Below are 23,399 nucleotides of genomic sequence, written 5' to 3' on the forward strand. Positions count from 1 at the left end.
CTCACACCTCGGCCACGAAGAGAGCGCTCCTCCGAACGGCCCGGACCCCCGAGACTCACCCGACTGGCGGCCACACCCGGAGAGTGGAAACGGTATTCACCGGCGAAGACTCTGCACCCAAAAGCCGGCGGCCAGGGCGCCGGAACCCGAACAGCTCCGGGTGGCGAAGGTTCCGCGCCCTCCACGCCTGACCCCGCGCGGCCAGCCCCCACCGCTCGCCGCCCGATGCGCATGCGCCATCCGGCCTGGACAGGCCCATTTTTTGGCGCTGTAGGGGGAGAGAGAGCGAGTCCGCGAAGGCGCGGCAGAGCCTGAACTTTAAGTCGAACCGACGAGCCAGATTTCGTGGCTGGGATTAAAGCATTCAAACAATATTCTCTGCTAAGAAGAGTGAGGCGGGGACTCGGAGAGTTTCACTTCCGTCGCTCTCCCCACACGGTCCCCTGTGCCGAGGGTACAGTCCAAAGTTTTGGCTCCGCTGGGAGGGGCTCCAGGGCGGCGGGAACTGCAATTGGTGGCTTTGAAGGTGCAGCAGGCGGGAACATCTGATGAGGAGAGAGCCGGCCGGCGATGTGGTACGGTAAGAGGACCCCTGGCGGCATGGCATCGGGCCCCCGAGCGTGGAGGAAGCCTTGAAGAAGCCACGTCCCACGCCTCTGAGGCGACTTCTTCGCGACTGCCGCAAGTCCCAAGGTGTGGGATTGGCCCTTGCTCTCGGGCCGGAGGCTGGGGACTACAGTTGAGGCTGAGGTGAGGAGGGCGATGACGCTGGGCCGTGACGTAACATCCGCCCGTGGTGGGGCGGAGCCTTACGTAAGGCCTGCGTCACGCTGGAGCCGCGCCGAGCTGTCACCGGCTAAACTATCCCAGCCCTGCCTGGGTTGCTGCTTTCCCCAGAGTTGAGTGTTCTTGTTTTTGGTTAACCTTGGCGTCCGTCCTTTTTAGTCTTTGCAGCCTCTCGCATTACTCCTGCTGCTCCTTGTGGCAGCTCTTAGGCTGTGCAGATTTCCAGGAAAGTTACTTAAAAGGGACCTTTTTTGTCATGCGTTCATTCAGCTGTTATATCTCGAGCACCAAGCCAAGCACTGTGCTAAGCGCTCAGATGTAAAAAGAAGTTAGCTAATCACAGGGAATCAGAAGAGTTTATTCAAGGGTTTTCCAACTTTATTGATGAGATTGTGTGGACTCTTTCTACCAGAATTCTTTAGAATGGCATTCCCAAAGTTTAGCGGGAATTAAGACTCTTAAGTCTTAAAATGCAAAAATCTCAAGCCCTTCTCGGTCCCCCACCCCACCCCCAGTTTAAATCGTTGGAGCCCAGGAATCTGCATTTTAACAACCACCATCTCCAGTGTTTTTGATGGGAGACGCTGGCTTGATATTGTCACCGACTGTTGGACCCTAATCCTTCCCAGGTTGTTTACCTCCTCAGGCACGGCTGCTTCCGGACAGCCTCTAAGACTTCATTCCACAAGTATTTCCACTAGACAGTTCTTGGGCTGACACTGTTCTAGATTCTAGGAATGCAGCTATGAATAAGACAAACATAGTTCCTGCCCTAGTGAAGCTTAATCAAATATTTAATGCAATAAAGCAATAAGCAAGATAATTTCAGATAGTTCTGTAAAGACAAGGTGGGGAAATAACTAGATTGGGTGGTCAGGGTAAGTCTCTCTGTGAAGAAGCATGGCTGAGACCTGAATTACAAGAGCCATGTGAATATGTGCAGAAGAACCTTCTAAGCAGGGGTCACCGCAGATGCAATGGCCCTTAGCTGAAGGGATCCTCTTGTAATAGAGAAACTAGAAGGGCAGTGTAGCTGGAGCTCAGAAAGCCAAGGAGAGAGTGGTGGATGACAGGGAGGCAGGAACCAGACAACGCAGGGCCTTGTGGACCATGGTGAAGATTTCAGTCCTGACATTAAGGCAGGTGCGTCCTGCATCTGGACAAGGAAATGAGTCAGGCTCAATTTTCATGATCCTCATGCTGCTCCCACATTCTTAATTCAGTTATTTTTCTCTCTAAAGAACTAATCATTCCTCTTTATTTTTAACTATTGTTTTTAGTATCTTTTCAAAGTATTGGGTTGGCCAAAAAGTTCGTGTGGGTTTTGCCATAAGATGTTACAGAAAAACCCGCACGAACTTTTTGGGCAACGCAATATATTCAACTACCCATATATTTTCAGAAGTGGGTGATGGTAATAAATTATATGCCGTGTTCAACACTTAAATGGTAGAAATACGTCGCAGCCAGGATTCTTTTAGGGGAATCTCCTCTATTTGCCCTTGGAAATCCCATAGTCGTGGTGGAAGCAGGTGAGATTGACAGACTGACTTCTGCCTCTAGTCATAAAGGCAGCCCTTCATGATCTCTGACCTCACCTCCTCCTCTGTGCCTTTTCACTCACCACTCTGACCTCTCTGGAGGCCTCCTTCTCCCCGTCCCTTGAAGACCCCGAGGCTTTTGCACTTGCTGTTCCATCTGCCTGGAAAGCTCCTCCACCAGCTAGCCCCATGGCTCACTCTCCCTCCCCCAAGGATTGGCTCAAATGTCACCTTCTCTCTGAGGCCTGCTCTCCATCCCCACCACCCATTGCCAGCCTGCTCCACTTTCACTGCTTCCTAACACCGCTCCGTTTTCTCCTCAGCACTTATCACTTTTAACATTTTTTGTGATTTTCCTGTTGCCTGTCTCTCCCAACTAGAAAGGACACTCCACATTGGCAGGGATTTTTGTCTTTTTGGTTAAAGCTGTATCTATCCCCAGAAAAGTGCCTGGCACACACAGATGCTCAATAATTTGATACATGAATCAGTAAATGAGTGAATGATTCACATGTCATTGCCATCAAAAGATCAAAACACTCTAGCCAGGAAAGGAGGGAGAGCACTAATTTTTAAAAACTCTAAAACATATTTAAATGTACGCTTAAGGAGAAAATAGTTTAATCCTCCTGTTGGAACACTGTTCGCAGAGCACCTGAAAAATGGTAAACATTTGGGTGCTTGACCTACAAATCAAAATTCTGGCTAAAAATATCATGCTGAAAATTCACTAAGTTACACTTTTGTGTTTGGTTAATACTTTATCGTGCTGTTTTTGGTTTTGTCTTTATGAAAGTGCCAAAGAGATGGATGAAACTGTTTCCGAGTTTTTCAGGAGGACCATCTTGAAAATCCCATTGACTGAAATGATGACAATACTAAAAACCTGGAATTTTTTGTCTGAAAATCAACTGCAGACTGTAAACTTCCGGCAGAGAAAGGAATCTCTTGTTCAGGACTTGGTTCTGCTTTGTGAGGTAACAGTGTTCGAAATGATTAACCTTGAACATGATGCTACCCTTTGGTTTTTTTCTTTCCTTTCCTTAGTCCGAAAGAGATGTAAGGTAGCTGCTAGGCTGTGAAGTTAGGAGGGCTACGTACCACGATAGCGGAAAAGAAACTAATTTTTTTTTTAATTTGCTCTTGGCTGCGTTGGGTCTTCGTTGCTGCGCGCGGGCTTTCTCTAGTTGCGGCGAGCGAGGGCTACTCTTCATTGCGGTGCACAGGCTTCTCAGTGCGGTGGCTTCTCTTGTTGCGGAGCACGGGCTCTAGAACACGGGCTCAGTGGTTGTGGCGCACGGGCTTAGTTGCTCCATGGCATGTGGGATCCTCCCGGACCAGGGCTCGAACCCGTGTCCCCTGCATTGGCAGGTGGATTCTTAACCACTGCGCCACCAGGAAAGCTCCTCCTCATTCATTTTTAAATAAATATACTTTATGACCCAGCAATTCCACTTCGAAATTTACATATATGGAAAACATAATTAAAAAAAGGAGGTATATGTAATATCATAATTGATAAACATTTATATACCTAGTTATAGATATGTAAATATCTATATATAAAGATGTTAACTAGCATTGTTTACACACAAAAAATTGGAAACAACTATACTTAGGAGATTAGATAAATAATGATATGTCCACATAAAATATTCCTTAACCATTAAAAAGAATAAATTAGATCTTTCTGTATAACACTGAAAGAAACTATATAATATGTAAACATATAAATGTGTGTGTATAGAGCAGTGGTTCTCAGCTGGGATGATTTTGTCTCCCAGAGGACACAATGTCTGGAGACGTTTTTGGGTGTCAAAACTGTGGGATTGGGGTGCTGCTGGCTTCCAGTGGGTAGAGGCCAGGAATGCTCCTTTACATCCTAGGACAGCTTCTACAACACAGCTTTATCTGACTCAAAATGTCACTAGTGCCTGGTTGAGAAAACCTGGGATAGAGGAAATCTAGACGGATACCATAGATTAAAAAAAAAAAGTTAAAAGTGATAAATGAGGATTAGATCGGGGGAGAACAGTTGTGAGAACCTGTAATGAGACACGAATCAGAAGGTGTATGTGTTACTTAACAGAAGAGCAGAGATGGGAGACAGGTTGTCAGTAGAGTACTGAGAGAGCCCTCATCTGCTCTAAGCAATCCTAAAATGTGCTGTAGATGGGGTAGAACCACACCTATCACCACGATTACTAAAAATGGTATATTCTCTTTCAGGAAAATCGTGCAAGTCTCAATGATGCAGCCCTTTTAGACATCATTTGTAAGTTTTGGTGATTTGTATTTACGCTTAACCCGTCCAGTTTCATCAGAGAGGCAGTTTTGTATGTAACGGCTCAGATTCTAGTCAAGTTGACCTGGTTTCATATTTCAGCTCTGTCACTTACCAGTCTTGTGTCCTTTGCCAAGTCACACGACCTTTTTTTAAGGCTCAGACTTTTCCTAAGTAAAATGGACATAATAACAGCTTCTACTTCACAGGATTGTTATGAGGGTTAAATAAGATAAGACTTGAAAAGCCCTTAGCACAGTAACTGGCATACAATAAGCACATAGTTAGTGTTTGTTAGGCTTTGTATTATTATTAACAGAATTTGAAAGTAGATGTCTGCGAATGTGTTCTAATTACAGTGCAGCCTGTAAGGAACGTAAGGATTAACAGTGACCGTACTTGCACATAGAGTGGTCATGGGGGCACTAAGTGGGAGAGGCACACATGGCTCTGGGGTCTGCATGTGCAACTAGAAGGAAGTTGGGCCCCCGGCTAAGATAGGAGACACTAGAGGTGGACCAAGCTTGTCACAAATATCATGGATTAGTCTAGCATGTGTTCTATTTGAGGAAATATCTGCATTTGTATTTAAGTCCTTGCCATTTATCATGAACTTCTACACGGTGTTTAAAAGAATCATTAACGACAAAAGTTTTTAATCTCCATTATTACGACAACAACCTTATTCAAAGATCATTTAGCAGGCCATCTGAACTCTGAAACAGAGAACCAAGGAAGAAAATACCGGAAAGAAACAAAACCCTTTGAATGCTATCTTTCAGGGCAGGCATCACATTATACCTGATTACACCTGTTTTGGACAGAATTGGATAATCAAGAATTGTCAGGCCATCGCCATAAATGGGGTGGGATGGGGAGACAAGGATGCCAAGGCACCAAAAAAAGAAAAAAAAAAAAGACACAGGACAAGAAAAGTAATAAGACAAAGGCCCAGCAGGTTGGTGCCCTTGAGTATTGGGGCCAACAGCTCCTCTTATGGGGTGCAGAGCACCTTGGGCCTAGGTCCAAAGACACAGGGATGCAGACCGAGGTCAGCGCAGGGATAGAGTAAAGCCAGGATGACAATGTGTTGGGACTGAACTCAGTAACTTCCTAGGCCCATTTTTACTCCAAGATACTCTTAAGTTTGTAACTCCTGGAGGGTGTCTTCTATATCATACATTCATTCATTCATTCATTCATCAAATATATATGTTTAATGCCAGCCAGTGGCTAGATGCTGGGACTACAGCAGTGAACAAGACTCAGTCCAACATCCCACAGGTACAAGCAGTGTAAAAATGAACATCTAAATGTATGCTGTAATGTCAGGTAGTGGTAAGTACTATGAAGGAAACTAAAGCAGGGCGGGATGGGGGGTCGATTTGGGTAGGGTGTTCAGGGTAGGCCATTCTGCACTGTGGCATTTTAGTAGAGACCAGAATGAGATGTGCAGCGAGCTAGGAGAAGAGTGCTCCAGACTAAGGAAAGCCGATAGAAACACCAGTTCCAGGAGCACATCATCCCTGGCTTGCTGCGCAGATGCAGCAGTCTATGGAGTAGACCTGTGTGGACAGAATAAATGGTCTAAGAATAAATGCTAAATCTCTACTATGTTGAGTAATTCTTTATGACTTGTTTTATTTGTCTGGAGTAAATTTGATCCATTTAAAATTTATATTTTGAATAAAGATCTGTATAACTTAATTTGTAAATTACTGTTAATTTTCTCCACTTTCACATTATTAAAAATATGTATTTATAAGTTGAAAGTTCTCTGATATGATAGTTACTCGAAAGTTCTCCTGATATGATAGTAATAAGCTCTTCCTCCCTGTCTCAGATACTCAATTTCATCGGCATCAGAAAGTTTGGGATGTTTTTCAGATGAGTAAAGGACCAGGTAATGTTTTCCATTTTTAACTGAACACTTGTATTTGATGTTTTGGCAATTTAAAAATGAGTAGCAGTTTGTTCCTCGTAAGTCTCTTTTCTTTCCAAATGCGGTGGTTATTACTTATGTATAAAAAAATGAGAAATATATCTGGTGACGCTCTGTCAGGCGTACCAGCAGCGTTTGTGTGATTTGATCATTACTGCTCTTTGAGGTTACACCAAATGCTTATCTTCAGGATCTTTGTAAATGTATTGAAGACACTGTACCTCCCTTGATTCTTCTTGATTTTTCTTTTCATTTTGACAGGTGAAGACACTGACCTTTTTGATATGGAACAATTCAAAAGTTCATTCAAGAAAATTCTTAAGAGAGCATTAAAAAATGTAAGATTAAAATTTATCTGAATTTCCATAAAATTCAATTTCACGGCATCTGTGCACTTAAAATTCGCTACTACATTCTTTTTTTCAATTCGTAAGAATTTCAGTTAGTAATATTCCATACTGTTCTATTCCGTATCAAAGACAAACTCTACTCGGTGTAAAAACTTTCCTCTCCCCTTACCTCTCAATTCAGGGGCACTGCTTCTTTCTCAAGAGCAGCACTGCCCGGTAGGACTGTACAACGATGGAACTGTTCTAGATCAGCACCGTCCAGGACCCAGCTAGTAGCCAAGTGTGGCTGGTGTGACTGAGAAACTAAAACGTTCGTCGTATTTAACTGTGATGAATTTTAGTTAAATGGCCCTAGGTGGCTCATGGTCACAATGTTAGGGTAGCTCGAGAGCACAGAAGAGTCCTCAGCTGCCAGTCTGTTTCCACAGGTACCACCTCAACATCTTATCCTAGATTGAGGTGATTGCTTTTTTTTTTTTAATTTTTATTTTATATTGGAATACAGTTGATTAACAGTGATGTGTTACAGGCATACAGGAAAGTGATTCAGTTATACCCATACAAGTATCCATTCTTTTTCAAATTCTTTTCCCATTTAGGTTATTACAGAATGTTGAGCCAAGTTCCCTGTGATATGCAGTAGGTCCTGAGGTGATCACTTTTTAACAGCCTCCCCTCCTTCATTCCCTTTCCACCTTACTCTGCCTTAGTCCTCCTTGCATATAAAGACATGCCAAAAACTGTCCCATTCACTGTGCACTGCCCGTCCTCTCTGGCATAGCGGTGTTCCCTCTTCTCTGATAAACTCCTTGACCTGTCTCTCCATCCCCTTACCTCATCCTGTCTCTAACTGGTCCTGCTTTCTACTTACCCACCTGTCACCGAACATATTCCCTCATCTCCTTTCTTATAATGACCCTCTGTGTGTGCTGTGAATCCATCTCCTATGTCCTCATCCAACATACCTGCTTTATTTTCCTCTGTTCTCTTGCATCCTTAATCTCTTGCCTCTTCTGATTCCTACTATACTGCTTATAAATGTGCTCAGGTCTCAGTAAAAGTACATCCTTTCCCCAGGCTCATCCTCAAGCTCTGTTCTTTCTGCCACAAGACTCTTGGAGGGAAATATTTCTTCTTGCTCCAGATGTGTCCCACACATGGAAGCAATCCCACTGGCCCCTCCTCACCGCCCCCTTCACTTTCCTCCAGCAGGAGCAGGGCCTTAGCCTGAGTGAGAGCAGCTGCCTGCAGGCAGCACCTATTCTGGTCTGTTCCTCCAGGGCCGGCTCTGCCCCTGCAGGGAGACGACTCAGAGCGGTCCTGCCAGTTACCATGTAGGCTGCTCTGCCTGCTTCTGGATTTGGTATCAGGAGGGCCACTTGCCTGGAGCAAACTCCCCATTCCTTTAATCGCTGTATTTTTTAAAACATTTCAATAACCCTTAAGACAAGTCAACCAGGCCCCTACCCCAATTACTCTTCTTTGTCAAAAATGTCCTAACTGTTTCTCCAGATGAATCTTAGGAACATTTTCTCAGGTTTACAGAACAAAACGAAATCTTCAGCCGTTTGAGTAGGGGTGCATTTATTTATTTTTTGACTGTGCCACACGGCTTATAGAATCTTAGCTGCCTGACCAGCGACTGAACCCAGGACCTCAGCAGTGAGAGCGCAGAGTCCTAACCACTGGACCACCAGGGAATTCCCTGCATTTAATTTATAAATTAATTCAAAGAAAATTGTGAACCAAGAGAAGGTATGTCTCCTTTTTTTTTTAATTTTGTGAATAAGCAAGCACTTTTTTTTACCTTGCTCCTAAGTTCTTATTTTGGATTATATTATTTGAAAACTCTTCTTACCATGAAATTATGAACTTTGCAGACATTACAGGAGAGTACTGTCTGGACTGTGGTTGTGGCACATGCATCTGCTTTTTTTTTTTTAAACAAAGAGCCTCATTACCACATGATCCCTGGCCAGCCCTCCACAAGTGTTGTGGATATGTGGTTTGGACCCTTCTGGAAGCAGCCTTCTTATGAAGCTGAACATGACTGGCTAACTCATCTTGAGAAACACTCGTCTCTCTCTCTCTCTCTCTCTCTCTCTCTCTCTCTCTCTCTCTCTCTCTGGCCCAGTTCAGAGTTTATCCGCATCTTCCCTCCCAACACCTTCTCACTTGATGGTCTTTCCTGTCCCTGTTTTAGGCACCAGGAACTTCTGTTCTTTTAACCCCAGGCCACTGCCCTCACCAGGCATGGAGAAAAGAGTCTGAAACACTCACATTTCCTCCCACTTTGATGCCCATGTATTTCAGTTGTTAGATTTCTCTTTTCTTATCACTACCAAAAGCTTTTGCCTCCTGAATGAATTTCAGGCACACTAGCGGGGGAGGCTGGGGGACAAAGGAGCTTTTTTACTGATCATATCTGTCCTGCTTGAAAGGCCAGCTAGAGAGTGACGTGCTTTGTATACTGCAGGTTTTAGATGAGGATGAGCAGGTAAAGGCCGTGTGTCTTCTCTGTCTCCCCGTCTCTCTACTCCGAGCTGGCCCACGTGTCCTCAGCCCTTTCCTCAACTGACTGAGGACTCCCAGCTTATCTTCACCTTCCTCCACATAACTTAACTAGTGGCTGGATAACTCCACTTTCCCAAAGGCTGATGACGGTGACGTCATGACAAATAGCACCTCCTGGTGCCCAGGAGTGAAGAGTGACTCACCTGCTGCTCTAGGACAGGCACCTTAACCTTTTTGTGACAAGGACCCTTTGGCTATTAGTGAAGCTTATGGACCACTTCTCAGAAGAGTGTATTTAAATGCTATAAAATAAAATCCATAGACTCACAGGGGAAACAAAAGGTATTAAAAATACAGTTAAGGTATTAAAATGGCAAATTGTGATAAGTAATGCATGTGCTTCTTTATTAACACAATAAATAATCTCATGATGGGTCTAAAAGCAACTAGTTTCAAAGTACTCATAGGTGTAAATGATATTTTTGAGGCATGTGCAACAATTATAATATGATAAGAGTATTTGGGATTTCTATGGACAACAAAGTAACGGGTCTTAAAATTCCACTGTTTTGATGCCTACTTTCCAGTTGAAGGAGATGCTAAATTTCAGTTAGAAATTAGTACAAATAAAGATGAAATTTTTCCCCCACCAAGTCCACAGATGCCCTGAATTCTAACCATGGACTTCAGGTAAAGAACTCCTGCCCTGAACCAATGGGGGAGAGAAGCTGATATGAAAGGACACAGGGAGCCTAACTGGGGAGTGATGGGTGGAGAGTGAGTGAGTGAGTGTGTGTGTGTGTGTGTGTGTGTGTGTGAGAGAGAGAGAGAGAGAGAGAGAGAGATTAACTGCACATCATACCAGGTAAAACTCTTCAAAATACAAAGTTCTTGGAAAAACTTACAAAGAAGAGACAAACTAAAAACTGCTTCAATCGTAAGGTAGCACATTTTTTGTCCCTTTCTATGCCTGTATCATGTAGTATAATAATGATGGTCTGTGTTAAGTATGTTAATGTGTTAAATATGTGGTGATTCTTTGTATTGTAAGCTTCATTTGATTCTCACGCCAAACATACGTATGTTCAGTAGCTGTGGGCCTTGGCCAGTTACTGACAGTTGATGGCTAGTGGAGGATACCCTGGCCAAGAGAACAGTCCCAGTTTCGCCAAACCACTTAGGACCCTTGGCCACACTCGTTTATGTCATCTTAAATTTTTTTTTTTTTAATTTTTTGCCTGTTCCACATGGCATGTGGGATCTTAGTTCCCTGACCAGGGATCAAACCCGCGCCCCCCCGCATTGGAAGCACGGAGTTTTAACCACTGGACCGTCAGGGAAGTCCCTTGGCTGCACTCGTTTAAGCTTGAGCAATATTAATCTGAGCTCTCCTCTGTGAAACACTTTATCCCAGGTATTGCAGGAGGATATCCATTGAGGTAGTTTCTTGGGAAAATAATAAATATCTATATTTGGGCCCTGCCTCTACAGGTATCTGAGTATCTTCTTTACTTTAAGAATGTGAGATGGAGCATCGGCCAGCCAGGCCAGGATTACACTGACTCTGTGGACGCCCTTTCCTCTTAGCCTATTGATTTTTAACCTTTTTTTGGACTATAGACCCTTATGAACATTTTGATAAGTGGCACAGCACCTCTCTAGAAAAGCACACCTTTAGACATGTCCATCCAACGGTGCATCCAATTCAGGAGGTCACAGACCTCTTTAAGTCCCTTCATGAGCCCTCACTTAAGTTATCCTCATTCTAGACTAGAGACTACCTGACTCCGTTGAATGCTACCAATCTTCTCCTAGCAAAAATGTGCCCTCCGTACACTACACTCAATGTTGACTTTACACACTTATTTTCTTTTGTAATGTGATGCAAAGAGGCTATTCAGAATAAGATCCTTTCCTCTTCCATGCAAGCTGGCAGAGGTCCACTGCATGCCTGCTGGGGCCGAGGGCTGTGCTGCTCATCTAGGGGAAGGTCAGACTGCTCTGTACCCTCCATGCCCCTCGTCGTGGGTTCCTTGTCTGATACACTGAGGAAATTTGGGGAAGCAACCAGATAAAGAGTGGGCAGAGTCAAAATACAGTCGGCCCTCCATATACATGGGTTCAACATCCATGGATTCAACCAACCACAAATTGAAAATATGCGGGAAAAAAAATTCTAGAAAGTTCCAAAAAGCAAAACTTGAATTTGCTTTGGGTCAGCAACTGTTTACATAGCATTCATGTTGTACTTATGATTATTTACATAGCATTTACTTTCTGTTAGGTATTATAAGTAACATGGAAATGATTTAAAGTATGTGGGAGAATCTCACAGGTTATTTGCAATTACTACACCATTTTATATGAGACTTGAGCATCCTCGGATTTTGGTATCCCGAGAGGGGTATCTGAGAGGGGTCCTGGAACCAATCATCCAGAATCCTTAGGGACAACTGTAACTGCCTTCTTTGCTAATGTCAGCAGCCATGTGATCACCAGGAATAAGATACAAGAGGGAGGAAATAAAGAGATGTGGGCAGGGGATTCCCTGGTGGTCCAGTGGTTAGAATTCCACGCTCTCACTGCCGAGGGCCCGGGTTCAATCCCTGGTCAGGGAACTAAGATCCCGCAAGCTGTGCAGCACAGCCAGGAAAAAAAAAAAAAAAAACAGGGATGTGGGCAAGCCAAGTGTGCCTGTCTCAAGTATCTCCAGGGTCTGAGCTGCAAAGGGGGCTAATAATCTAGGAGTGAGCTATTAATTCCATAGAAACTGGCAATCATATTTAAAAGTTTAGAAAGGTCTATATTTTATCCATGAAATGGAAACCATGTAGAATTTCTTATATTCTCGCTATGTAACTTTGCTTTGGGGTAATTTTTAGCACCTGAGCTAAATGCGTAAAAGCATTAGGATTAGTATTTTTTTAAGCCCATTGCTACATAGAAATCTTACTATTAAACTTTACAGTGCATGCTAGGTCTGTGTTCAATGCTAAAAATGCTTCCTTATAAGATATCTCATTTGTGAGGCTGCTTTGCTTCATAAACTCTTACAGTTTTTCAGGACAAACCCCAAGAAATTACTGAAAATTTCTGATGTCATATCCTGCTTGTAGGATTTAAAATTTTTTTCCTTCCAAAAGACTTTGCAAGGCACGAATGTATCTTTACAAAACGACCACAAAATATTTTCCCAAAGATTTCCCAAAACACTGTAATGAAGAGTAGGAGAGGGACTTCCCTGGTGGTCCAGTGGTTAAAACTCCGTGCTTCCACTGCAGGGGGCATGGCTTCAATCCCTGGCTGGGGAACTAAGATCCTGCATGCCTCACGGCACGGCCAAAAAAAAAAAAAAAAAACACGTAGGAGAAAAGACTGCCAGACCTCAGCCAGTGTGCAAGATTATAATAACATCCTTCACCCCTAAAAAGCACCTGTTGTTGGTGCCACATGAGATTTTAATTAGGAAACTTACATCTTTTTTTTTTTTTTTAAATAAGGTGACAGTCAGCTTCAGAGATGCTGAGGAGAATGCAGTATGGATTCGAATTGCCTGGGGAACACAGTATAGAAAGCCAAACCAGTACAAACCTGCTTACGTGGTGTATTATTCCCAAACACCATATGCTTTCACTTCTTCCTCCCAACTGAAAAGCAATCTACCCCTTCTGGGTCAGGTATGGAACCAATTACTATAAGCTATAATGCTGTATTATCCTTATCTCAGGTCCGTGTAGGTTTAAACTGCTCAATATCATTTGATATAAAATGCGACCTGTAGGGGGACTTCCCTGGCGGTCCAGTGGTTAAGTCTCCGCGCTTCCACTGCATGGGGCACAGGTTCAGTCCGTGGTCAGGGAACTAAGATCCAGTATGCTGCACGGCGCAGCCAAAAAAGAAAATACCACCTGTAATTCTTTATCTCCTAAAATAAGAAGCAGAAAACGTTATTATTCTACAAGTGGGAGGACAGCATAAGCATTGGTTTAGAACTCTTCATTACTGTCTTGTAATTGAGAAGTAGTACACAATCAAGGTAAAAATCCAACCAACATAGAAGTCTCTGAACAGTCTTTTAAGACTCCATACCCTTCTGCGCAATCCCATTCACCCAAAATAACTGCTTTTAACAGTTCTGCTATTTCCTTTCAGAAGATGTTTTACTACAAAAACCACACTGGTACATAGGGTCTGTAATTTGCTTTTTCTAACTTAACAGAACATTTCAATGAGGTTACATATGAATGTACCTCACTACTTTTTCATGACCTCATCATTTACCTATTAATGAACATTATTTTCATTTGTAACCATTTTCCCCACATTGCGTACCCAAGAAGCGTGCTTTAACAGAAGATGGTCCTCTGGTCAGAGCCTGCTTCTGTTTATGGTTCTGCCTTTGGTGTCATAGGCTTCCTAGCATCTTCCCCCAAATAAGCCATCCCTAAATTAGCCTGGCAACTGCTGCTGCTTCCACCGTCTTAACATTCACAACTACAATGGTGCTTCAGTTGGTTCCAGAGCTGATTGTAGATAAGCAGCTCTGCCATCCTGGCTGCATCATCTCTAGTGCCAAGTAGAACACCAAGTCCTCCAGGCAGGCGGACTTGTCATTTAAATTCCTTAGGTGTTTACTGAATTGGCAGAAAGATTGCTACTGCTGCTCACTTCTATTTCTTTCTAACACTTAACTCTCCTTTACATTTGGAGTCTCTTCCTCCATAATAAATGGTGGTTTTCCATCCACTGACAGCCACGTGAGTCCAACCTATCCCACCTAGTTTAAACATCACCCCAAAAGCTAATGTTCTTTTCTAATGTGTATCTTAAGGCAAACTTATTTCTACGCTCTAGTTCCAGGTAAATACCTTATTCTATTAATTCTGTTTCAGTCTTCCAACTTGTTTCCCCAGACGATGGGAAGCTTTTATAAGTTGCATTTAATTTGCACTTTTTTCTTCAAAATTTGTCCTAGAGCGTACATACATATTTGCATTTTTGTATGGCAGTATCGTAGTATTAATGACTAGTAATCAAAAATGGTAACATTTGAGTATTCACTGTTTATTCTTAACTCTGAATTTCATTTATTATAATTCCTAACTTTAAACAGGATCACTTTGGGACTTCCCTGGCAGTCCAGTGGTTAAGAGTCGTGCTTCCACTGCAGGGGGCACAGATTCGATCCCTGGCTGGGGAACTAAGATCCCACATGCTGCTTGGTGCGGCCAAGAATTAAAAAAAAAAAAAAATTTTTAATAAAAAAAAAAAAACAGGATCACTTTTCTAAAAATGGTATTACGAAAGACCTTACATTTGTGAGAATCTTAATGCCATTAGCCCCTGTTTTTGTTTTTCAAGCTGAGTAACAGGCCATGAGATTTAATTGTTCCCGATTTTTTCCTGAACAAGTATTGTAAATACAGAGATAGACACAGTAATGCTAATAGTCTTGCTAATTTTCACTTCAAGGCACTGACAATTGCTAGCAAACACCATCAGATTGTGAAAATGGACCTCAGAAGCCGGTATCTGGACTCTCTTAAGGCTATTGTTTTTAAACAGTATAATCAGGTGAGCCCATCAGTGACTCTATTTAAAGTTAAGTCTCCATTTTCTCTTTCACACATAATTTAGAAGCTGAGCAGGTGGGAAAGTCTACCTCCAGCAACACGTCAGATATCCCTGAAGTGCAGAAAGTTTTCAGTTAACATGAAAGGAAACAATATAATTTCTCTCTCTCATCTTTTTATAGTTGCGTTGTATTTTATACTGCCCATTAGTCATTGGGGTCTATGTTATAGGTCCCCGTTTCCAAATCATCTATTCCAATCAGAATTTATTTTCTCTTCAGAGTAACTCGACACTGTCTTTTGAAGCTGATTATATTATTCTGTTCTGCAAGAGAGAAGCAGAATTTTTTGTCCCATCAGTCAAGCAGGTGATACAGGAGTTGGAAGTAAAGGAGAAGGCATTGGTTTATTAAGTCCCACAATTTATTTTTCAAAATTATTTGAACACATTGTTCCCCTTTAATGATAAGAACGGATCTGGCCTTGCTCCCAGGCTCAGGGTTTTTTTTGGTTTGTTTTTTTTTTCCTCTGCATGGCATCTGTGTGCTCAGATGCTCACAATCCTATAGGATTGTTAAGGTTCTGTGTATATCTTTGAGGCCTTAGGTATGTTATACTTATGTATTTTCATCTGTTCTAAGTAGAAAGAAGTGATGGCTCTCTGCAAGCTACTCTTTAAGGAAAAAATCTAACATTAAGAAGTTAGATAATGATTTTCTCCCACAGCAGCCCCTCCCTCTTACCTACCACCCTCCTACCAAATTGCTATCAATGGTTCTCCTATGACAGTTGCATTTCTAGGAAAATTCATATTGTCAAACACTTAATTATAAAAACAATGGCTTCAGTGGGGAAAGTAAGCGAAGGGGTCTGAGAGGTTCAGACTTACAATAGGAAAGTTATTTTTCGATAAGGAATCTCAGCAAATTTTTTACAGTTATAAAGACATATATATAAAGCTGAAACATCACATTGTAAATGCTGCCTCTGATTCCTCTAGCTTTTGCATTCACCAGCTATACTTCTTCCAGATCCATTTTTTACGTTAACAAGGTACAGAGCTCCTCAAATAAAGCAGCCATGTTGCTGGCATTCTCTGCCAACATCACTCTAGGAGAAATGCTCAACTCAGTCTGCAAATGGCCTCAAATCTTTGTGTTGGGAAAAACTAAAGATAAGATTTGCCATATTTTTGTGCATTAAAAGCAATTAATATCTATACTTCAAGGTGATAAAATTAGGAAAACATTCACTTTTTTCTTTTTTCTTTTTCCTAGATCTTTGAAACTCACAACTCTACTACACCTCTACAAGAAAGAAGCCTTGGGCTAGATATAAATAGTATGTGTGTTTTAAGATAAAAACTGAAATTTGGAAGGACATTCCTTTTCAGATTTCTGTCACCCAGGAAAACATTTATGTACCAGGATGTGATTCAAAAGTATTTACTGTTTTCAGAAAATTGAAAATTACATTTCTGTTGAAGTGGGGAAGCTAAGCTACCATAATCTCTTTTAGAATTTACTAGACTGGCATCTAATAATAATCAGAACAAAAACAAAAATTAACTAACAGTTGTTGAGCATTTCTTCTGTGCCAGGCACCATAGTAAGGTGTTTATATGAGTCATTTCCTATTTCTTCACAGCAGTCCCATGAACAAGCTCTTTTCATCAGGAAACTGGGTTTCAGAGAGGTTTAGTAACTTGTGAGGCAAAATCACATAGCTAGGAATCGGCAAAGCCAGGAGTGAAATCCGAATCTGAGTGTGGAGCCCAGGCTCTTAATGCTTCCTGAGTATTTTATTGCATCTCACAGGTATTGCGTTATTTATAAATTGAAGGTCTGTGGCAACCCTGCATTGAGCAAATCTCTCAGCGCCATTTTTCCAACAGCATTTGCTCATTTCACGTCTCTGTGTCACATTTCCATAATTTTCACAATATTTCAAACTTTTTCATTATTATTATATTTGTTATGGTGATCTGTGATCAGTGATCTTTGATGTTACTACTGCAAAAAGATTACAACTCCCTGAGGGCTCAGATGATGGTTAGCATTTTTTAGCAATAAAGTACTTTTTAAATAAGGTATGTACATTGTCCTTTTAGACATAATAGTGTTGCACACTTAATAGACTGCAGTACAATATAAACATAACTTTTATACGCACTGGGAAACCAAAAAATTCATGTGACTCACTTTATTGCAGTGGTATAGAACTGCACCCTCTTATCTCTGAGGTGTGCCTGTAATCAGAATTGTTACCCTGTTGCTACTCACAGGTGACATGAGTCCTTTCCTAGAAAACCCAGGAGAATATAGTATGAAACTACTAATGTAGATCAGAAAGTTCAGAAAAGTGATGGGGTACAATATAGATTTATAAAAATGAAAATGTTCCTCTCTCTTGGCAGTGACTTGGCAATAAAATGAAATGGTACAGCCATTATGAACTAAACATACTTATGACTTTCCAATGGCATAGGAACTGCTATTGATGTCATGTTAAGTAAAGAAAGCAGGATACAAAATTGTGTGTATTTTATAATCCCAGTTTAAAAAATACATATCTTTTTATTCACTGAAAAAAGGGTTAGACAAATAGATTAAAATGTTAACAGTACTTATCTCTGTGTGGTGGAATTATGGGTGATTTTTATTTTCTCTTACCAGCCTATACTTTCCAGCTTTTCAACAATAAGAAATTATTACAATCGAGAAGAAACAGTAAACATTATTTTTAAGTTATGCAAGCAAGTTGAAAGGTTAGGAATGAAAGGATGATACTTTATGGATGAAATATATATTATTATAATAATATTAAATATATAACAGCTGTTTCTCTTGAAATCTTCCATCTGTAGTGGATTCAAGGATCATTCATGAAAACAAAACAGAAAAAGAGAGGGTCCAGAGAGTGACTCAAGAAATTTTTGGAGACTATCCACAACCAAGGCTAGAATTTGCACAATATAAGGTAGGACACTGCTATAAACTAACTACAACTTATCAAGATTTTTTAAAAAGAACTAAAACTAAGTGGAAAACAGATCTAAGCAACTGTCTCTGATTCATTTGTCACTTTAATGTTGTATAAAAAGTTTATGAGTTAAAATAGACTTCTTTATCATATTTAGTAAGTTCCTCTGTTGCAAAGGAGACCTTTGGAAATTTTGAATTTGTCTTTTCATTTCACCTTTCATATTAATTCAGTTATGTATACCCAGCTGTGATCTGTATTTTTGAGAAAAAAAAAAAAAGGTAGGTTATACCTTTCTAGCCCACCCACACCTAGAACAATGCTTGCACATGGTCAGTGCTCATAAATACTTATTAAATAAAAGAGTGAATAAATAAGTCATTACAAAGCCCAGTTGGCATCATGTGGAGAAAACCCAGCAGCCTGCAAACCTGGCTCATTACAGAAGCTTGCCCACCAGGAAAGCCAGGTGGGGGGCAAGCCCATGGCCACCATTAGAAGAATTCAAGGCTTATATCATGATCACGCTAATCTAATACTCATGCTCATACTCGTAACACCCTCCTCCCCTCAGACCTTCCAATAAAATTCTTTCTGCTTAGAAGGAACCTTCTGCAGCTACGGACCACACTTTAAGTCTACCATTGATCTGCTCACTCAGGCCCAGTGCCTGTTTGGTTTGATTTGTTTTTAGTGGGAAAAGTTGACTGACACCTTTCAAGTTATGCTCCCTGAATGGCAGGTTTCAACCCATTTCTTTTAAACAGCTCACACTCTTAAGAAAGTCATTCTCAAAGTGTGGTCCCTGGACCAGCAGAATCAGCCTCAGCTGGGAATACGGGTAAGAAAGGCAGGTTCTTGGCCCCATTCTAGTCCTACTGGATTGCGGACTCTGGAGGTGGGTCCCAGACAGCTGTCTTCACAAGCCCTCTAGCCGATTCTGCACAGAGAACCACTGATCTAGGATACATAAGATTTAGTCCACAAAACTTCTCTTTATACACATCTTAGAATGGGTCTGTTCTATAAGTCAAGGCATACATTTTTTCATACCTGCTACTAATTTTTCCCTACCTTTTCTATTTTGAAAAATGTCAAACCTTCAGAAAACATGCAAGAATATTACAATGAGCATTCATTTCCCCTTTGTTTCAAAATTTACTAATGGTTAACATTTTGCCACATCTGCTTTCTTTCTCTTTCTTTATTCTGAACCATTTGAATTAACTGCAGACATTACTCACCCTCTAAATATTTCAGCATTCTGTCTCTAAATTTTAAGGATCATTTTAAGTTAAAAAAAAATAAAATGAAGTTAGAATCTAAGAGCCAAGTACCTACTGAAGTAACAGTACTTATATATTTGATGATATGAAGGAACTGTTATTAATTTTTTTAGGTGTGGTAATGTTATGGGAGTGAAGTTTTGAAAAAGAGTCCTTTTTAGGACTCTTTTAGATACATTGAAATATTTGCAGGTGGGATACTATGGTGTCTTGGATTTGCTTGGAAATAATCCAGTGGGGGTGGGCAGTAGGGAACGGAAGGTAGGGTAATAGATGGAACAAGACAAGTCATTGTTTCAGCTGGGTGATATGCACATGGGGACTCATTACACTGTGCTCCTCGCTTTTGTATGTTTTCTAAATCTTCTATAATAAGAAGTTAAACTGCGGTAATGACTCAAAACACAAGACATTTTTACATCGAAATGACAGATTACAAAAAACTGCTCATTTTCCATTAAGAATGCAAACCTAATGCTCAAGTAAAGGGCATCTGAGGGTAGAACTGACATGCAAGGTCTCCTGTGTGTCAGGCACTGTGCACGCTTGGCTTTTTGCATGCAATATTGTTAGATATACTGGTTGCCCTCAATGTTTGCAATTAGCAAATTAAATGGTTCCCACCCCCATTAGTCCCTGTGTTTCTTGATAACAAGAATTAGTGAAATACATAATCCTATTTCTTTATATTTTGCCATTGCAACTGATATATTTAATCGTCACTTAAAAATATATCTGTTGACAGCTTGAAACGAAATTCAAAAGTGACCTAAATGGGGGCATCCTGGCTGAGAGAGAAGAACCCCTCCGGTGCCTAGTTAAGTTCTCTAGCCCCCATCTTCTGGAAGCACTGAAATCCTTAGCACCAGCCGGTAAGTAGTCAGGACACTTCATCAGCCAGAAGAATTAACAACATACTACATTCGACCCTCTCTTTGCTGACTAATTGCCCCTGAGCTTTCTCATGGCTCTAGTCTGCTATCCCATCATGCCCTGTTTTGCATATTCTGCTTCACTTAATGGGGGTCCATGATCCACCCTCTAATCTCGGTCATTTTTAAACTGACTCAAATCGTTGTCCCTGTGATTATTTTCATTTTCTTTTCTTTTTTTTTTTTTAATTTCAGGTATTGCAGATGCACCACTTTCTCCATTGCTCACTTGCATACCCAATAAGGGAATGAATTATTTTAAAATTAGAGATAAATAAGATGTATGCGGTTTTGTAAGCACAGCTTGACTGTATTGCATATGCATTTTATAATGACTACCTGGATAGCTTCTATCTGCAAACTTGTTTTAGAGATTAATCCTTGATGTTGATGATTTAGAAATGTTCAGTATAATTCTTGGGACTGATTCTTTCCTCCTCCTGCAAAGCATAGCAGTTGTGGGACTTTAAGATGTGACAGGATGTCATTTCTCTCACTCCTGTCTCTCCTCAATCCTGGAGAGGTCTGGTTCCAGTTGCTGGTTTCCAGGGATTTTCTCTTAAGCCTTGGATCACAGAAAGAAGAAACAAGAAACTATACCCAACCCAAAACTTTCCAGGAGAACCATAAAATTGGTCCATTCAAAAAGTAGAATTGGGCCCATTAAGTTATTATTGCAGGAGGTAGCCTATCAGTTGATTCAGCTATATAAAATAATGATTTCATTGTAAATATGGTACTTCTCGTCTATTTTATCATACATATGGCATTCGAACTGACAGATAATATACAGGTTTGTGAATAAAGATATTTAAAAATGGGTGTATCGGTCACTTGTGGTGAAAATCCTACAGTGATCATCACTAAATTGTATGTCCTTTTACAATAACACTTTAAAATCTACTCCCTATCTTGATCCACAAAGGATTTGGGGTTATAACAACATATGTTACAATTATGATAAAATTAAAAGGTGAGGGGCTTCCCTGGTGGCGCAGTGGTTAAGAATCCAACTGCCAATTCAGGGGACACGGGTTCGAGCCCTGGTCGAGGAAGATCCCACATGCTGCGGAGCAACTAAGCCCGTGCGCCACAACTACTGAGCCTGCGCTCTAGAGCCCGCGAGCCACAGCGACTGAGTCCACGTGCTGCAACTACTGAAGCCACGTGCCTAGACCCTGTGCTCCGCAACAAGAGAAGCCACCACAATGAGAAGCCTGCGCAACACAACGAAGACCAAACACAGCCAAAAATAAATTAATTAATTAATTTTTAACAAAAAATTAAAAGGTGAGGAAATCTGGGCAAATGAAGGACAGAAAAAGAATAGGAGGACAAAATAAAACTAGAGGTAAGATTACCACGTACGAACATACAAGTGCCTCCTCAACTGCTAGAATAAAAGGAAAAATTTGGATGGCGTTAGCCAGTGGCCAAAGCAGAGGAGAAAAACACCAATTTAAATGAGATATTTAAAAACTAGTATATCAGTTACTTCTGATGAAAATCAAAAAGAGGCTTAATATACAGATATAAACACAATCAGAAGGGGCTAAACAATGCTTTATACCAATATAATGTATTGGTATTGTCTATACCAATAGGTATTTTATGTGAAATATATTTGTTTAGATTTAATTAGCAAATGGCTTAGACACTTCAGTTATCTCAGAGTGAGGCACTGAGTCTGTAGGGGCTTAATAACGCTAATTTTTTTTGTAGACCACAGTCATGGTTTAGAGCATCTGTTCCTATGTGCACACATATGGTAGGCACTTCTACTCAGTGCCTGAATGCCCATATTAGGTCTGTACGGAGGCCCTGCAGGTTCCTGGGATGGTTTCCCAAAGGGTCACAGCCCTTTCTGGTGCTTTGCAAGGATGTGCAATGAGAGCCTGAACGAGAAAGCCACTATTCATATTGGGTTGGCCAGAAAGTCCCTTTGGGTTTTTCTGTAACATCTTACAGAAAAACCCAAAGGGACTTTCTGGCCAACCCAGTATTACCCAGCCTAGAGTGGAATCACTTGAACCTGCACCCTGCAGCCCTCCCAGACAGAGGCTTCTGCTTCAGGAAATGAGATACAGGGAATGCTTACCTGGTATGTGCTTGACGGTCCAGAGACACATACGCCATTCAGATGCAGTCGTGGGATCAGATGGAGTAGTAAATGCAGATCCAAGGATCTCTAGGCCAAAGGATGCACATTAGGTAGGGTCTCCAAAAATGGAAAAAGAGCTCATGTTTACTGAGCACTTACTATGTGGCAGGCGCTGTGCCAAGTATTTTATACGCTTTGTCTTATTTTCATAATAATCCTATAAGGCAGGTGACATTACTAGTCTCACTCTATTGGCGTGAATACCAAAGCTTAGTACTAGCTAGTAAGTGACTGAGCCCACATTAACCCCAGGCAGTTGGCCTCCAGAGCCTGCCCTCTTGGACACTGCTGGAAGAAACAATAGCCCGTGGATGCTATCTCTCACACAGATGTCGGGGGTTTGGGGCCCACAGTACTTTTTAATTCAGAATTCGTTACTGTGAAGCAGAATAGTACCCTTCTCAAAGATGTCCACATCCTGATCCCTGGAATATGTAAATCTGTTACTTTACAAAACAAAAGGACTTTGCAGTTGGGGAGGTTATCCCGGATGTCCTGGATGGACCCAGTGTGATCACAAGGACCCAGTGTGATCACAAGTGTGATCACAAGGACCCAGTGTGATCCTCAAAAGTGGAAGAGGAATAGAAGAAAGCAGAGGGAGACCTGACTACTGAAGAAATCAGTGATGTGAAGAAGCCTCAACTCACCATTCATTAATGACTTCGAGAAGCTGGAAAAGGCAAGTAAACAGATTCTTCCACAGAGCCTCCCGAAGACATGCAGCCATGCCAACACCTTGATCTTCACCTAGTAGACTCATTTCAGACTTCTGACCTCCAGAAATGTAAGATAACAAATCTGTGTTGTTTCAGGCCACCAGGTTTGTGGTGATTTCTTATTGCAGCAATAGAAAACAAATAGAGCTACTAATATATAAAAGCTGGGAGTTTTCACATAAAAATCTTGAAAAATAAATCCTGCAATACCAAAGACGAGTAGTAGCCACTGCCCCCTTTAAACAAAGGATGTAACTCCCATTCCGCTGCAGTCCTCACCCCTCCCTTTTGACTACACCTGGCCTTCTACACTCATTTAGATGACCTAT

General features: G+C 41.4%; 2 protein-coding genes across 7 annotated transcripts in view; one reads left to right on the plus strand and one right to left on the minus strand.

Moving 5' to 3' along the window:
- CMC2 (C-X9-C motif containing 2) overlaps window positions 1–23,136 on the minus strand; it is a 37,423-nt gene extending 14,287 nt beyond the window's left edge. For 2 of the 5 annotated variants that reach the window (XM_060131627.1, XM_060131625.1), the window contains exons 1-2: window positions 23,002–23,136; window positions 22,289–22,378 (exon numbers count right to left, since the gene is read on the minus strand). In XM_060131627.1, coding sequence (XP_059987610.1) covers window positions 22,289–22,378; window positions 23,002–23,008 — 97 coding nt within the window. In that variant the 5' untranslated portion in view covers window positions 23,009–23,136. Of the gene's footprint in view, window positions 1–59; window positions 646–13,192; window positions 13,343–22,288; window positions 22,379–23,001 lie in introns of those variants that run through there. The other 3 variants (XM_060131629.1, XM_060131626.1, XM_060131628.1) reach the window with 3 other exon arrangements.
- On the plus strand, window positions 447–21,010 carry CENPN (centromere protein N). Of its 2 annotated transcripts, XM_060131624.1 has the most exons (11): window positions 447–750; window positions 3,124–3,304; window positions 4,557–4,602; window positions 6,455–6,514; window positions 6,815–6,891; window positions 12,918–13,094; window positions 14,890–14,991; window positions 16,268–16,331; window positions 17,857–17,969; window positions 20,004–20,130; window positions 20,386–21,010. In XM_060131624.1, exons 2-11 carry the CDS (start codon window positions 3,134–3,136, stop codon window positions 20,466–20,468), a joined length of 1,020 nt encoding a protein of 339 aa, XP_059987607.1. In that variant the 5' UTR covers window positions 447–750; window positions 3,124–3,133; the 3' UTR covers window positions 20,469–21,010. The 2 variants fall into 2 exon arrangements, with proteins under 2 accessions (XP_059987607.1, XP_059987606.1); XM_060131623.1 differs by lacking the exon at window positions 14,890–14,991 and having other exon boundaries at window positions 620–750.
- Window positions 23,137–23,399: the final 263 nt, after the last annotated feature.

This window comes from Lagenorhynchus albirostris, chromosome 19, assembly GCF_949774975.1.
Source record: "Lagenorhynchus albirostris chromosome 19, mLagAlb1.1, whole genome shotgun sequence".
NCBI lineage: Eukaryota > Metazoa > Chordata > Mammalia > Artiodactyla > Delphinidae > Lagenorhynchus > Lagenorhynchus albirostris.